This window comes from Vombatus ursinus, unplaced genomic scaffold (assembly GCF_900497805.2).
Source record: "Vombatus ursinus unplaced genomic scaffold, bare-nosed wombat genome assembly UNPS02014818.1, whole genome shotgun sequence".
Classification (NCBI taxonomy): domain Eukaryota; kingdom Metazoa; phylum Chordata; class Mammalia; order Diprotodontia; family Vombatidae; genus Vombatus; species Vombatus ursinus.
This window is the reverse complement of record NW_020954596.1, coordinates 57,262,784-57,277,497: the sequence shown is the minus strand read 5'-3', so window position 1 is coordinate 57,277,497 and position 14,714 is coordinate 57,262,784. Positions and strand designations below refer to the sequence as shown.

Here is a 14,714-nt window from a genome sequence, read left to right as displayed (position 1 = left end):
TAGGGTTGTTGTGAGAATCAAATGAGGTAATATTTGTAAAGCACTTAACAGAGTTCCTGACACATAGTAGGCACTATATAAATGCTAGCTTTTAAAAATTGTTCTTATAATTATTTGTAAAATAATTTTTACTGTGCTAACATGGTGCCTGGCGCATAGTAGGCAATTGATAAATGCTTCTTCCCTTAACTCTGCGCATTCCATAATGAAAAAGGAAATCAATACTACCATATATTTAGTCATTCTGCCAGAACACCGAACACATCCTCTGAGGGAAGAGAATGTTGGTGGGATTTTCCTAATGTCACCATGCTTGCTGTGGCTTTAGGTACCAGGTAACATAACTGCCTTCAGGAACTGCTAACTGCAGCTTTAGAAGGAGGACGTTGGGAACTTGCACAGCAGAAGGCCATGGGACCTTGGGAGACACTGGCTGTAATTAGAAGACGACAAATCCCATGACTGGCAGTTATGGGAAAAGGCAACCCATTCCCATGGCAGCTATTTTGGAGACTGTTGCCTTGTGCCAGTGAAACCACAGGTCCATTCTTATTTCAATTTTTTTATGTAGGTATTTATTTTCTCTCTTTTATGATCATTTGAATATTCCAAAATGTATTATTTACCTTCTATAAGATTACTGAAACCATCCGTAACATAGTAATAGCTGCTGTTTATATAGTTCTATAAAGTTTGCAAAGCACTTGACATTCAGTATCTCATTTGATCCTTATAACAACCTTCTGAGATTGGTATTATCCCCATTCCTTAGCTGAGAAAATTGAGGCTGGGGAGGGTTAAGTATTTGCCCAGTGTTCCACAGATAGGAGAAATATCTGAAGTAGGATCTGAACTCTTCTTAACTCCAAGTCCAACACTATATCCATTACACATCAGGCTTTAATTTATGCTGCTTCCTAATCTCAGTTTATTCAGCATTTTGAAAATAAATGGGTCATAAAAGATTGTGATAGAGCTTAGAACCTTTTATTTTAGGTACTAAGGTATAATTATTTAGGAAATCTCTAGTGTACTTAAACATTTGTTTAAGTATCCACAGTATCCTCCTACATTTAATTGTTCACTTTTTAAAGGTAAATTAGCTCTTTTAGGTTTTCACTTAGTGTTAAGAGAGACACAATTAATTACAAACTTTTTTATAATGTTATTGTTGTTTATCCTTCTTTCTGGAAGAGGACCATGACATCAGGAAAATGATGCCATGTTTGCAAGTGAATTGGATTTAAGTAAGGGAGGGCTGTGCAAAGTCACCAGACTTTCTCCTCCAGAGCCATCTAATTGGTGGGGGTGTAGAGGTGTTGTCAGTGGTTGTCAAAAGTTGAATGAAGAGAGGTCAAAGAGACTGAAAAGTTTACTGAATTTAGCAGTTAAGAGATAGTCTCTTAACTTGGGAGGGAGAAAGTTCAGTCAAGGCGGGGAGGTGGGAAGCCAGAGTTAATAAACGTACACCAATGAGGTGAGATGCAAGCAGTGAGTAATGCATTTTAGTGAAACGGATAAGCCAATGTAGGGCAAGGACTGAAAGGGATGGTAGGTAAGGGATAGTTTTTGAATTGTGGGATAGGCTTTAGCATATTTGTAGTCAGAGGATAAGAAGGCAGGATATAGGGACAGATCAGAAATGGGAGAAGGGGATATGATCAAAAATGAAGGAAAGCTTTTGGAGGAGATGAGAGGGGAAGGAATTGAGGGTACAAATAGGCATTGGTCTTAATCAGGGAGAAGGCATCACTTCCTCAGTGGAAGATTGAATAGTTGAAGGTGTAGAAGGGCTTTTAGATGGTATGAGGAGATGAAGAAACTGTTGACAAATGACTTCATTCCCTCCAGTGAAGTAGAGTTAACAAGCAAACTTTGAAGGTTGAGAGGTTTAAGTTGACTCTTAAAGGATAGGTAGCATTTTTATAGTTGAGAAGGGATTCCTGGAAACAACAATAAAATCTTGAGATGGAAGAGACCTTAGAAATTTCCAAAGCCCAACCCCTTCATTTTACAGATCTGGAAACTGAGGCACAAGGAGGTTCGTTGACTAGCCCACAATTATAAAGCTAGTTAATGGCATACCTAAGACCAGAATCCAGGTTACCTGACTCTTCTTCCAGGACATCAACAAACTCTTCAATACTGTTAACATTGCACTGATTCTAATATCTTACTCTTTCGTTCCAGTAAGAGGAGCTGTGTGACCCTGGGCAAGTCATTTAACCTTTTTCAACTCTACTTTTCCCCATCTGTAAAATTAGCACAATAGTAGCACCTGTCAGGATTACAGAGATAGAGGGACTTTAGAGGCTTTCTGGTCAAATTCTCACTATTGAGCAATGATTTTGTCTTTTCCAAAGAGAGGCCATAGAGGACGCTGACATCTTTGTAGTACTTCTATAGTTTAGCAGTGTATGAACAACCAAGCTTAGTATGTAGAATAATTGGTTAAAATAGGAATTTCTGGGAACTTCTTTTCCCATGCAGCTTTAAGTCAGGTGAGCTGCTTCTTCTCAGTATCTTTCTTGCCAGCTGCCCATGGAGCAAAAATTGCTAGTTACAGCTCTGCTTGTATAGGTTTCAGCATGTTTTTTGTAGTAAAGGGACTAAATACTTTCATTGTCTTATCTAATAATATCTGATATTTAAAATATAATGGGATATATTACTGAAACTATAATGCACAGAATGATATCTTAATGACAGTAGGGTGTTACAGAATCCGTAACTTATTATCTTGAACAGGCCTTAGTGAAAATTTGATTTATTTATATATTTGTTTTCAGATTGTAAACAATTGATGCAAGTTTAATCCTTTGAGAACTTGTACATTTTAAAATATGCTTCTGCTCACTCAAATAAAATAAAATTGGATCCCCCATAGTGTTTTCACTCATAATATGTCCTGTATTTCTTGTTCACTTCAGTTATAATCAGCCCTTTGGTTTATAAAAATACTTTTAAATGCTCTGTGCTACTGGTAAATGTTACTTTTTTATGTTGAACTCTTAGAGCCATGTAATTCTGGTTTTAAGGCCTTGCTTAGCTGGCAGAAAGTTGATGCAGTGCTGGCTAAGGTTTGATTATAGTTGAGCTTATTTCTTTTAGTAACAACAATGAAGTGACATTCATATGGCCTAGATTCAGGATGTTGTCTCTGTGCCAATAGTTTTAGACATTATTCCTTTTTAAAATTGAGTCAGGAACATTCTGTTAAACTAGCTATGTAGTGAGGATGTTACCATTTAAGTGATTGGTTCACTTCACTAGAATTGAAAATGAAGGAAAGATTCAATGCTCTTATGTCAGGCTTCTATATCTGCAGTGTTAAATTAGGTCACAAAGAATCTTGAACAGCTACATATATCTCCTGTTAACATTTTAATGTGTATAGTTAATGTTGTGACTTTGCAATGGTCTTAAAAAAGTTAACTTCCCACAAGTTTAAAAAAAAAAAACATTGATTAGCTTCCTTTTAAACCTCCCCTCTCCCTCTAAATTTTACATTAGATACATTGGATGTTAACAAACTAAATTTGTATATTGTGTTTCTAATGTTTGTGGAAAAATTGGGAAAGGGTTTTGGATATTAAAAAATCTTTTTTTTATGTCAGAAAAGAGTAGATTAAAAGAGCAGCAATATTATTTAAATATACAAAGGTTATGTGATTTTTTTTTTTGTCAACATAGCAAACTCCTACCTTAGATCTCAAAGGGAGACCTGTGAAACACACAGTAAATTAATTGCTCAGTGTTATTTATTCATTCAATAAGTATCAAAGGTAAGATACCCAATTTTTCTGACTCCAAGCCTAGCTGTTTGACCACTGTACTACACTGCCTCTTGTTTAAATATTGATGGCATATTATGAAATGCATCCAGTGAAGAGAAACCCAGTAGAGCCAATATACTAGGATAGTATCTATTTTTTCATTATGCCTTTTAGAATTGGTTACTGCCCCAGGGGATAGTACAGTAATTATTCCTTTAATTCATCACATATTTGTTAAACACCTACTGTATGTAAGGAACTTTTCTAGGATTGGGAAACCATGCACTAAAACAAGAGTCCCTGCCCTCATAGAATTTATGTTCTCTTGAAAAATATCTCACGAGCACTCACACACACACACGCACGATTACAGCTTAAGAGGTGAGAAGGGACTTCACAGGTAATCTAATCAAATGTCTTCACTTTACAAATACAGAAACTGAGGTCCTGAGATGTTATAGGTACTGCAGTTACAGCTAAAAAAATCATAGTCCCTACCCTCAAGGGCCTTACATGGCTATGACTTGCCCAAGATTGCTCAGTCTGTAAGTAGTAGAACTGGGATCCAAAACTCAGTTCCTAGTGAAGTAAGGAACAGTATGATATATAGGTACAAGAAATTTTAAGATGTTTAGGAAGGAGAGAAAGAGGACCTCTTTCCAGTGTACCACCTTGGGAATTGTTCTGAACTCCTAGGCATCACTTCTTCATTATTTTATCTCCCTGAGAGATCTACTGACCTTCCCTCTCTACCATCACTAGCTGTTGTTTTAAAGCAAGATTTTTCTGATTTCTTGGCCTGCTTCAGAAGAGATTGTAGTTCATGAAGAGAACTTTTGAATTTTCTTTGTGACTTTTTTTTTTACTACATAGTAGGGTTAATAATGGCAATAATGGTGATAGGAATGCATATTTATATAACATTTAACAGTTTATAAAACCCTTTCTTAAACCTCTTAACTCACTTCATCAAATTGGCCTGTGTATCCTTTGTCAGTTGAGGAAACTGTCGTTCTTCTAGTCATTCCCCCAGGTTTCCAATCTTGTGACCATCTGCTCTTTCTTCTCCCTAACCATGAATATCTAATTGCTAAATCTTGCATCTTTATATATATATATAGCTTGCCTTCATGTCTCATATGTGTGAAATGTTCTTTCTTCATTATCTCTTGAAGAACCACTTAACTCTCTTCAAGGCTAAGCTTATTTCCTCTCTTTCAAGTGGCCTTTCCTGATTCTCCAAATTGTCGGTGACTCCTTCCCCGCAGTTACTTTGTATTCATTCATTTATCCATTCATTCAGTATATATCTCGTATTTGCTTTCATATAAACTTGGTCCCCAGCACACTCCCCATAGAATATAAGCTCTTTGAGGGCAAGGACTGTCTTAGTTTTGGATTTTGTGTTATCTGAACCTAGCAAGATGCCTCTACCCATAGAAGATGTTTGATAAATATGTTGATTTTCTCATGTAGATGATAGCGCTGTGGCTAGAAATGAATTTCATTGGCATATGTGTATTATAAGTGCCTGGTCTTCTCACACATAATTCAGCTTCTCAGTATATCCCACTGCCTATCATGTAACATGGGAAAAATGGATAGGGAGTAAGAAGACTTACTTTTGTTATACTCAACCCTATACTACTCCCATTCTCCTTTTCCTTTAGACCTAATAGGGAAATTTATTAAATATACTGCATCATCTGTATACAAAATGATGGATTTATCTTTTTAAGTTCCCTTCCAGGTTTAAATCATATGATCCTAGTGACTAGCTTTTATAAACAAAGAACTTGAGATTCATCTATGGTTCAGAGGAAGACCAGATTCAGGCTTTCTTAGGCATTTAATCACTAGCTGAAATGAGGGGTAGGGACTTCAGAATGGTAAAAATAATGTGTCTTTTTGTTAGAAATGAGTACCTAGATGAATGAGATCAGAGATCCATCAAAAGATTAAAATGTTGATATTATATTGATCAGAATATTTGAATATTTTATATGACACTATAGTTTTCAATGTGTTTTCACATATATGTCTTACTTTATTTTCTCAACAATACTGTGAGGTAGGCAGAACAGAAATTTATACCTCTATTTACTTAGGGATAGGAAAAGGGAGTGGACATGTGATTTCATTGGTATAGGGAACTTTTGGGTGAGGAAACTTCCTTTACCAAAATCGGTCAGCAAATAACAGTCTTAGAGGATTGCCCAGAGCACTAAAAGGATAGGTTGATTTGCCTAGGGTTGTGAAGTCAGTAGGGCAGTTAGCTGGTACAGTGGATCGAGTGCCTAACCTGGAGTCAGGAAGACTTGAGTTCAAATCCAGCCTTAGACACTTACTAGCTGTGACCCTGGGTAAGTCACTTAACCCCGTTTGCCTTGGTTTCCTCGTCTGTAAAATGAGCTGGCAAAAGAAATGGCAAATCACTCCGTTTGCCATTGCCAAATGGCAAATCCCAAATGGGATCACGAAGGGTCCAACATGACTAAAACAACTGAATGACAACAATGACAACATCAACAACAGCCAGTATCATCAGAGCTTTAAGGCAAGCTCTCCATTCATTACACCGTGCTGCTTCTTCCCTTATTTTATAAATGAGAAAACAAAGACTTGGAGAGCTGAATTTGGATAAGGTTCCATTGTAAGTAGTTTGCAAGACCTGGGCCAGTAAGTCTTCTGACTCCTAATCTGGTGTTCCTTATGTTGTATCACACTGTCTCTGATATTAAAAAATGTTATTGGAAGAGATGTGTTTGATATTAATGACTAATTAGATGTGGAGAATAAGTAATAGAGAATAGTATCTCATTCTGAGATTTTGGTTTTTGACATATGATAATCAAGAAAATTAGTTAAAGAATTAAGATTGCAGTAAGCCATAACATTTGAGAGGTGAGAGAAAAGCCATAAGCCAGATGGTTGGTATCTGCATTTACAGAGAACCATTAGGGTAAGGGTCTTAGCTTGGGATCCGTGGTTAGATTTCAGTTAGTCTATGAACTTGGATGGGGAAAAAAAACACTCCATCTTTATTTTCACTAACCTCGAACTGAAATTTGGAATTTCTTTCAGTTATTTAAAAACATTATTTTAAGAGGAGGCCCAGTATAGGCATTACCAGACTGCAAAAGGGGACCATAATTAAAAAAAAAAATTAAGAACTCTTAACATTAGGGGAATTTGACTCTTGAACATTTCTGTTATATCGTATTTGATACCTATGTGGGAAACTTTGTTTGAAGCTGGCACCCTCCTTGAACAGTTAGATTTTTAACAATGTGTGGTCCAAGTATCCTGTGGATCCTAGGATGTACTCCTTAGAGCATACAACAACCACTCCTCCTACTTCTCCTTCCCTAGAAAAAGATTAGTAGAAACTTATTTTGTGGTGAATTGAGTGATAGCTCTTCTGTAGAACAGTTAGAGAACTAGGTAGAACTAAAAATAAAGAAATCGTCTAGAAGCCTTACCTAAAGCCCTCAATTTGAATCTCTCAGGTGATAAAAATGGAGATTAGTTTATAGAATCAACCAAGAATACATGTTGAGAAAATAATTCCCTGTAAAACTACCAAGGCTCAAAGAGTATGTAATGCCGATTTAAAATAGAAAAGCACGTATTTTCAGAAGGTAGAGTTCGGTAATGGCTACTTGCTGTCGTAGACCATTTACATAGTAACTATAAAAAATGGATTTTTTTTTTCTCCCTTTAACCATCATTTCCCCAGTCATTTCTGTCATTAGCAAAAATTTCAGACATCACATCTCTGTTAGATCTGTTAGGGACAGTTCTAAAGGACATCTGTGATTAGTAGTTATGTGTATAAAGGACTGAATGAATAGGTAGAAGGGCACAAATGAGAACACGTTTAGGCGAATGTTTCATCTGACGTTCTTCAGAGTACTAAAGGGAACAAGATCAATGGTTAAATAGTAGAAGAGGAAGAGTAATTACACAGGCAATCTAGCCTGATGATTTAATTAGACTTTAAAAAATGATTGTTCCTTTGTCTGTTTCAAAAATATGTAATTTTTCTACTGGTGAACCTCTAGTAGAAAAAATTGGCAAAATTCCAAAAGTTGTCATAGGACTTCCACATTTAGAAACTGTTTTGAATTGGAATAATTGGCAATAGGACAAATACATCATTTAACAACAGCTTTCCAAAGAACAAACAAGAAGCTTAATTTTACTACCTATTAAAATTCAGTCTGACCAATTTCTTTTGTTATTTAGCCCTCATACTCTTCTGAAAGCAGTGCTCATATTACTGGAACATGGGCAAATTACCACAATATGTTTAAGTAGAAATTTTTGAATAGGTGATTATATGGACAACGAAACTTGAGTTTTCATGAGCAAAGTTAGTTTCTAGAAGGCAGGATTCCTGCCTAATTTTTGGAAGTTAGGTAAATTTTTCAATTCTACTCTGTTATCTATATCTTAAATGAGTGTTAATGAAGTAAACTTTATTGCAAAATACCAACTACAGTTACCTGAGTAAATTGTTCTTTACCTACCAAACACTTAGCATTCAGAACTTCAACTTACTCACTTCATATATATGAGACATTTGGAGTAGATGATCTTTAAGGTCCTTACCAGCTCTAAAAATCTCATTTTACTATTCCCTAGATAACTTATTAATTTTTATACTTTTATTCATATTAACCTTTTATCTTAATATCTTATAGCAAATGCTTATTATTTAGTATATTGATTTTCTGTGACATGTAAATTATGGCAAGGAATAATAAAGGTCCTGATTAAGGAATGATTTTTAGACTTGCCATATGTTCACAAGAATGATTTCCTTTATGGTGTCACGAGCAACGTGTATACGATTTTCCTCACTTGTAAGAGGCAGGGACCATTTTCTTTTCTCTCTTACGTTTGCTGTTCCTTCCTGAGAGACTTCTGTTTTTATGTTCTCTCTTATCATGTGTCATTTAATTTCTGTTTAGCATATAATTGTCTTTTAAAGGTAGTTTTTTCAGTGTTCTGGCCTTGGCCACAATCTTACTCTGTTTTCCTTGCCTTGGTGATCTTGACAGATTGTATGACAGCATGTTCAGTAGAAGGCATCTTAAAAACTATCTCAATCAATTCTTCATTTTACAAGTAAATGACTTAGCTAGGGTAGCACAGGTAGTTGGTAGCAGAGCTGAGACTAGAACTGAAGTCCCTCAACTCTGAGTCCATTGTCTTTATAATTGCATTGATTGTACTACCTCTGACTCTCAGGGTTTTCATGATACTGAAGTAGCAGAATTAATTTGCATCTTTCCATTTTAAAAACTTACCATGTTTAATGGTTCTGAATTGGCATACATCAATGTTTTCATTGATTCATAGCATTTTGCTGATTTTTGATAGAGATTTATACCTATTGATGTGTGCTTCAGGTTCTTGTTTGACCTGGGACAAGTCACTTAACCTAGGTTCCTCAACTTTATAATGGTATTAATAACTCTTTCATTAGCTATTGTATAGACTTCTTACGGGAGGGCAGCTAGGTGGTACTGTAGAGTGCTGGGCCTAGAGTCAGTAATCCTCATCTTTGTGAGTTCAAATCTGGTCTCAGGTACTTACTAGCTGTGTGACCCCAGACAGATCATTTAATCCTGTTTGCCTCAGTTTCCTCATCTGTAAAATAATCTGGAGAAGCAAATCACCCCAGTATCTTTGCCAAAAAACCCCAAATGGGGTCACAAAGGAGTTGGACACAACTGAAATGTACATCTGAAATGATTAAATAACAAAACTCTTTTGTGAGGAAAGCAATATTAACATTAACATACTATTAAAAATGAGAAGAAAGGTTAGAGGAGTCTCTATTGTAACTATCATGATAGCTTTCTTCTTTACGTCAGTTAGAGGATAGTTTTAGGTACTGAGCAGTACTATTATTTGGATACTCCTTTAAACCCAGAGAATTAGATAATGCTCTAAACCAAAAGTAGAAGAGTGTAACATCAGAATATCTGTACTGTATTTTTATCACTGGAGAAAGTGTCTTCTGACAACTGTGAAGTAAATATAACTTCCTCAAGTAACTCACCAAAACTATTTCACTTTAATAGAATTGGTAATTAAAAAAATTTTTAAAAAAAGAATTGGTTATAGATTTAGAGTGAAAGGGATTTTAGATGATATCTACTCTAACACCCTTATTTTACCGTTGAGAAAATTAAGGACCAGAGAGGGGAAAATGTTTTGCTTAAGGCATCAAAGAGAAAATAAGCAGAGACAGAATTTAAATCTCCAGATCCAGTGTAGTAAAATCAAGGACATCACTACCAGGATAATTCTAACTAGACTATTAAAATTATAAATTATTAAACTGAACTAAGCTATTAAAATGACATTCATTATATTGAAACTTTTTATAGTTGTTGATCTCTGATTCCCTCCATTGTAATATTTTAGCAACGTAAAGGTTTCTATGTTCTGACTAATAATTAAATGTTTATATGTCATGCGTTTTGAATAGAAATAGAATTAAGAAACATTTGGTCAAAATATTCTTTAAGCATGGTCATTCATTTTTTTTTTTCTTGCAAAGGCAAATTGTTCAAAAGTTGGATTTCATAAAATTTCAATCACATTGTTATTCTAAATTAGAGATGATCAATTTTAGGAATAATTGTGTTCTCAATTTCAAGGACTACTGTACTTTAAACTTGAAGATGAGGATAGTGAAAGTCATTATTTCAAAGGAGTAGCAAAATTTTTAGAGTGAGAGAGAGAGAGAGAGAAAGAGAGAGAGAGAGAGTGTGTGTGTGTGTGTGTGTGTGTGTGTGTGTGTAAAATGACTTATTCAGGGCTCTGACTCCGAGTTAGGACTCCTATCTTCAGACTCTAAATGTCTTTTCTACTCCACTCTGTTGCTTCTCTTCATGTTGTTTTATGATTCCCTGAAATTATTTAGTTAAATAACATTATATAAAGAAAGATTCCTAGCAAATAAAAACAATTCTGTTTTACAAATACTTCCTGCTGTACAAGAGGGACATTTGCTCACCAATTTCCCACATTGAAGTAGTACACAGTGTTAGGTCATGAAACTGAATATAACCAGGGCATTGTTTAAAATGAATAATGTGCAGTGTGACCAAGGAAACTGTGATTTTTTTGTTTTTAATGGCTATGGTTTTTGTTACATAGTTGTAAATTAGAATTTATTATATCTTGGGATTTGCAAAAGTAGTATTTGTTTTGCATTTTGATATTTGAGAGCTTTTAATTTATAAAGTATATTGTGATATTTGTAAAAATGTCTACTGATTTAATTTGATCAGTTAAGAATAGAATGAGTGACTTTTCAGTTAAAATAGCAGTTTTCCCTTAGACAAGTATCTATCTTTATTTCTGTTTATTATCTTATTTTCTGGTGCTTTTCTTTCATATTAAGTACTTGAGCAGCCATTTGGTGATGCCTTTTTCCATTACAAATTGAATTATATACATTAGCTTATCAAAGATTATTTTTTGGTGAGAAATTTAATTTGAAACTATTTTGGTTAGGGCCAGGAAAAAAAGGGCCCTATCCTGGCCCTTTTCCTTTCTTTGGACTTTTAATCTATTTTTATGAATTTTGATGTTGTCTCTTTGCAGATGACTCCTTAGATCTATTTGTCAGTCTCCACCCTCAGCCCAGATATTTAGTCCTGTATTCCTACTTGATTTCTGGACATCTTCAACAGTATATTTTACTGGCTTTTCATTCTTTTTTTTTTTTTTTAATTTTTACTTTTAGTTTAAAATTTTCTCCATTGCTTCCTCTCTCCACTTTTACTGGCTTTTCAAAATCAAGATGTCCAGATTTCAACTCGTCTTTCCTGTCAAGCTTGCTCCGTCCTCTAAATTCTCAATTTCTGTTGATGGCATCACTCTCCACTCTCATTCAGATTAGTAGCCTCAAAGTAATCTTTGACTCTTTTCCCCTCACTGCCCTATACATCTAAATAATTGCCAAATCTGCCTCTGCATTAATTTTCAAATTTATTTTTTCCTTCCCTGATGGTTCAGGGTTTCTTGTCTTTTTCTGTAGCATATTATTTGAGTGTCTTGTTTGTCCTTATCTCTAGTCTTTCCCCATTTTAATCCAACCATTATGCCGCTGCTCAAGTAGTCTTTTTTTCATTCACAGTAGGATCGTGTTACTTCTCAACTCAAAAAATATAGGGGATTATAAGATCCTTTTGGGTTGGTAGGGTCCTTAGAAGTCATTTAGTCCAGTCTCCTCTTTTTACAGATGAGGAGACAGAAGCCCAGAAAGGTTAAGCAGCTTTCCTGTGATCACCCCAGGCAAATGGGAATTCCCATCCAAGTCTGCTGGTGTGTTGTGTGTGTGTTCTTCACTGTGAGATGTGACGTCTTGACTTTCATGTGAATTAGAGTTAAGTGAGGTGGCTACGTGAGGTCTTCAGCTTGACTCTCCTCGAGAGTCATCCAAGTCCAGGAGCAAGAAGAAAGGTCAAGTCCTCTGAGTTTAAACTCAGTGCTCTACCTCCTGTTCCTTCAGTTGCCCCCTAGCGCTTAAGGTATAAAGTAGAAACTCTCGTCCTTTCAACTCCCCACCAGCCTGCCTCCACCTTACCTTTCTTATCTAGTCTCCTTCATACATTCTATGTTCCAGCTTTTGTCACTGCTTATCTTTCTCTGTTCAAGACCAGCCCTTTCTCATCTCTTTAAGGCCTTTGTTCAAAATATGTCTTTGCCTAGAACGAACTCCCCTTGGACCTGCCCTTCTTTTGAAGGGCCTCTATTCCAGAAAATTTACCTTCTCCTCCTTTCCTGACCACATCACATTCTTTCTTCCCTCTCCCATTTAATCTCAAGTGGGGTGAAAATTATCCCTCAGATATATGTCATAGCATTTGCTCGTCTTTTTTTTTGTACTTGTAACACCTTTTCGCATGTATGAATTGGACCTTACCCCCAGCATATCCCCAAACTCATTTTACCTGTATCAGCTATTGCCAACTCTCTAGGCCTCTCTTCTGTGCTTTGGAAGCTGCCTGTTGAAATGTTAATCATTGGTGCTTATGCAGCACCTAACACATTATAAATTGTAAAAACAATCACCATCTTCATGTCTTTTGATTTTTCTAGGGGTTTTCCATAAATCTCTACATAGTAATACAGGGCAATGTATGTAGCATTTTGGGGTGGGGGAGCATTTTTTTATGAAAGAATTTGGGCCTTTTGCTTAAAGATCAGATGTTTGTCACGCTTACTTTAGTTTCTTATTGGTTTGGCTGCTGTGAGCATTAAGTTTGTCTCTTTCTATATGTTATTTTCTTTCTCCATGTAGCTCCATCCTCTACCAGGATCTATACCCTGCTTCCCCCAGGAACAGCTTGAGTCTTCGGGAATTGCCCTAGGCTTGACCATGCAGTGGCATTACTGCTACATTACCCACATTTTTCCTCATGTCTTTCTTGTACGTCAGTTTTACTTTTGCCCTTGCCATGTGGTACCAACACAAATAGGGAGGACACGGATTATCAGGATAACTAAAGAATAGGAAACTGTAAAAGTTCAAGGTTCACAGATTGTCAATTGCCTTGATTTCTCCCCACAGACTCCAAAAGAGCACATGTTTCAGGTATCTGACATAGTGTCTTGTAGCCAATATTTAAGTGAATTGTTTCATTCCTGCATTCTACTAGGGCAAGTTCCATTTCAGTATTACTTATTATCAAAATTTTTAACCTATTCACCTTTGCTTCCTCTTTATTGAATCTTTGGTTTCACCTTATACCCATCAAATTGACAAAGATCACAAAAGAGAGCAATCGATGTTGGAAGGACAACAGGAAGACTTTGACTTGAAAAGACTTTATATACTCATAGTTCACTAAGTGCTAAGCGCTAAAAAAAATTTTGAAACCTACTCCCTAATTTCTATGTTATGTTTGGTTTTAATTCTGAGTGATATTATATCAGTATTGTCAACTGGTGTGATTGAGGAGTTTGACAGTTTAAGATGATTATTAAATTACTTTTCATTCTCTCTCTCTCTTCCTCTGTCTTCCTCCCCCCTCTCTTTTTTATCTCTCTCCCATCTTTTTCTCTCACAGCCTCAGCGCCAGCCAGCAGTGTAAATAAATTCCGAGCTTCACCCAATTTCCATTCCACCGTAGATAAAAAGAATATCGTCATGTCCAACATTACTATTGACCCAGATGTCAAACCTGGGGAATATGTCATCAAGAGTCTCTTTGCAGAATTTGCTGTTCAAGCTGAAAAGAAAATTGAAGTTGTAATGGCTGAGCCTTTGGTGAGTGCCATGGGTATTTGTTTATTAAATGTTTTTAGTGCCTTTATAGTAACAATGGTTGCATATGCAATTTCATTCAAAAAAGAAGCAATATGATCTAGGATGATTGTAAAGGGCAAAAAAAGCTTCCTAGATACTTTGGAAAATACTTCACTAATATTATTTGTGTGCTGTTTTAGTAGTTTATTAATGTCTGTTACAGAAGCTTTTAAGTATTTAGTTGATCGAGATTCTACTTTGGTTGTTAATTTTCAAAATTTAATTGAGCACATTTAAGAAAGCTCTGCCTTATACTGTTGGAATTAACATCCTTAACAGATAAAAATATTGAGACAGTTTATAGAAGGAACTACAAACTTGTACAAACCAAACTGGAATACTTACCATTCCCTGAATACAACATCCTAATTTCTCTCTCTTCACTTTTGCATAGGTGGCCCCTCATTTAGAGAATATATTCTTTTCTTACCTGGAATGTAATTTCCTTAAGGACAGGGAACATTTTGTTTTTGTCTTTGGTTCTCCACATTCTAGTGCAATATCTTGTACATATTAGATAACTTAGTAAATGTTAGATTAATTTTATTGAAGTACACTTATAATCAACCACAACAGTAACAATAGAAACTCAAATAATA

The 14,714-nt window shown here is 35.6% G+C and overlaps 1 protein-coding gene across 11 annotated transcripts in view; it reads left to right on the top strand.

Moving 5' to 3' along the window:
- Positions 1 to 14,714, top strand: part of FRYL (FRY like transcription coactivator) — a 290,501-nt gene that overhangs the window by 106,868 nt on the left and 168,919 nt on the right. For 10 of the 11 annotated variants that reach the window (XM_027835975.1, XM_027835982.1, XM_027835981.1 and 7 more), the window contains one exon: positions 13,877 to 14,076. In XM_027835975.1, coding sequence (XP_027691776.1) covers positions 13,957 to 14,076 — 120 coding nt within the window. In that variant the 5' untranslated portion in view covers positions 13,877 to 13,956. Of the gene's footprint in view, positions 1 to 12,109; positions 12,129 to 13,876; positions 14,077 to 14,714 lie in introns of those variants that run through there. The other variant, XM_027835985.1, reaches the window with a different exon arrangement.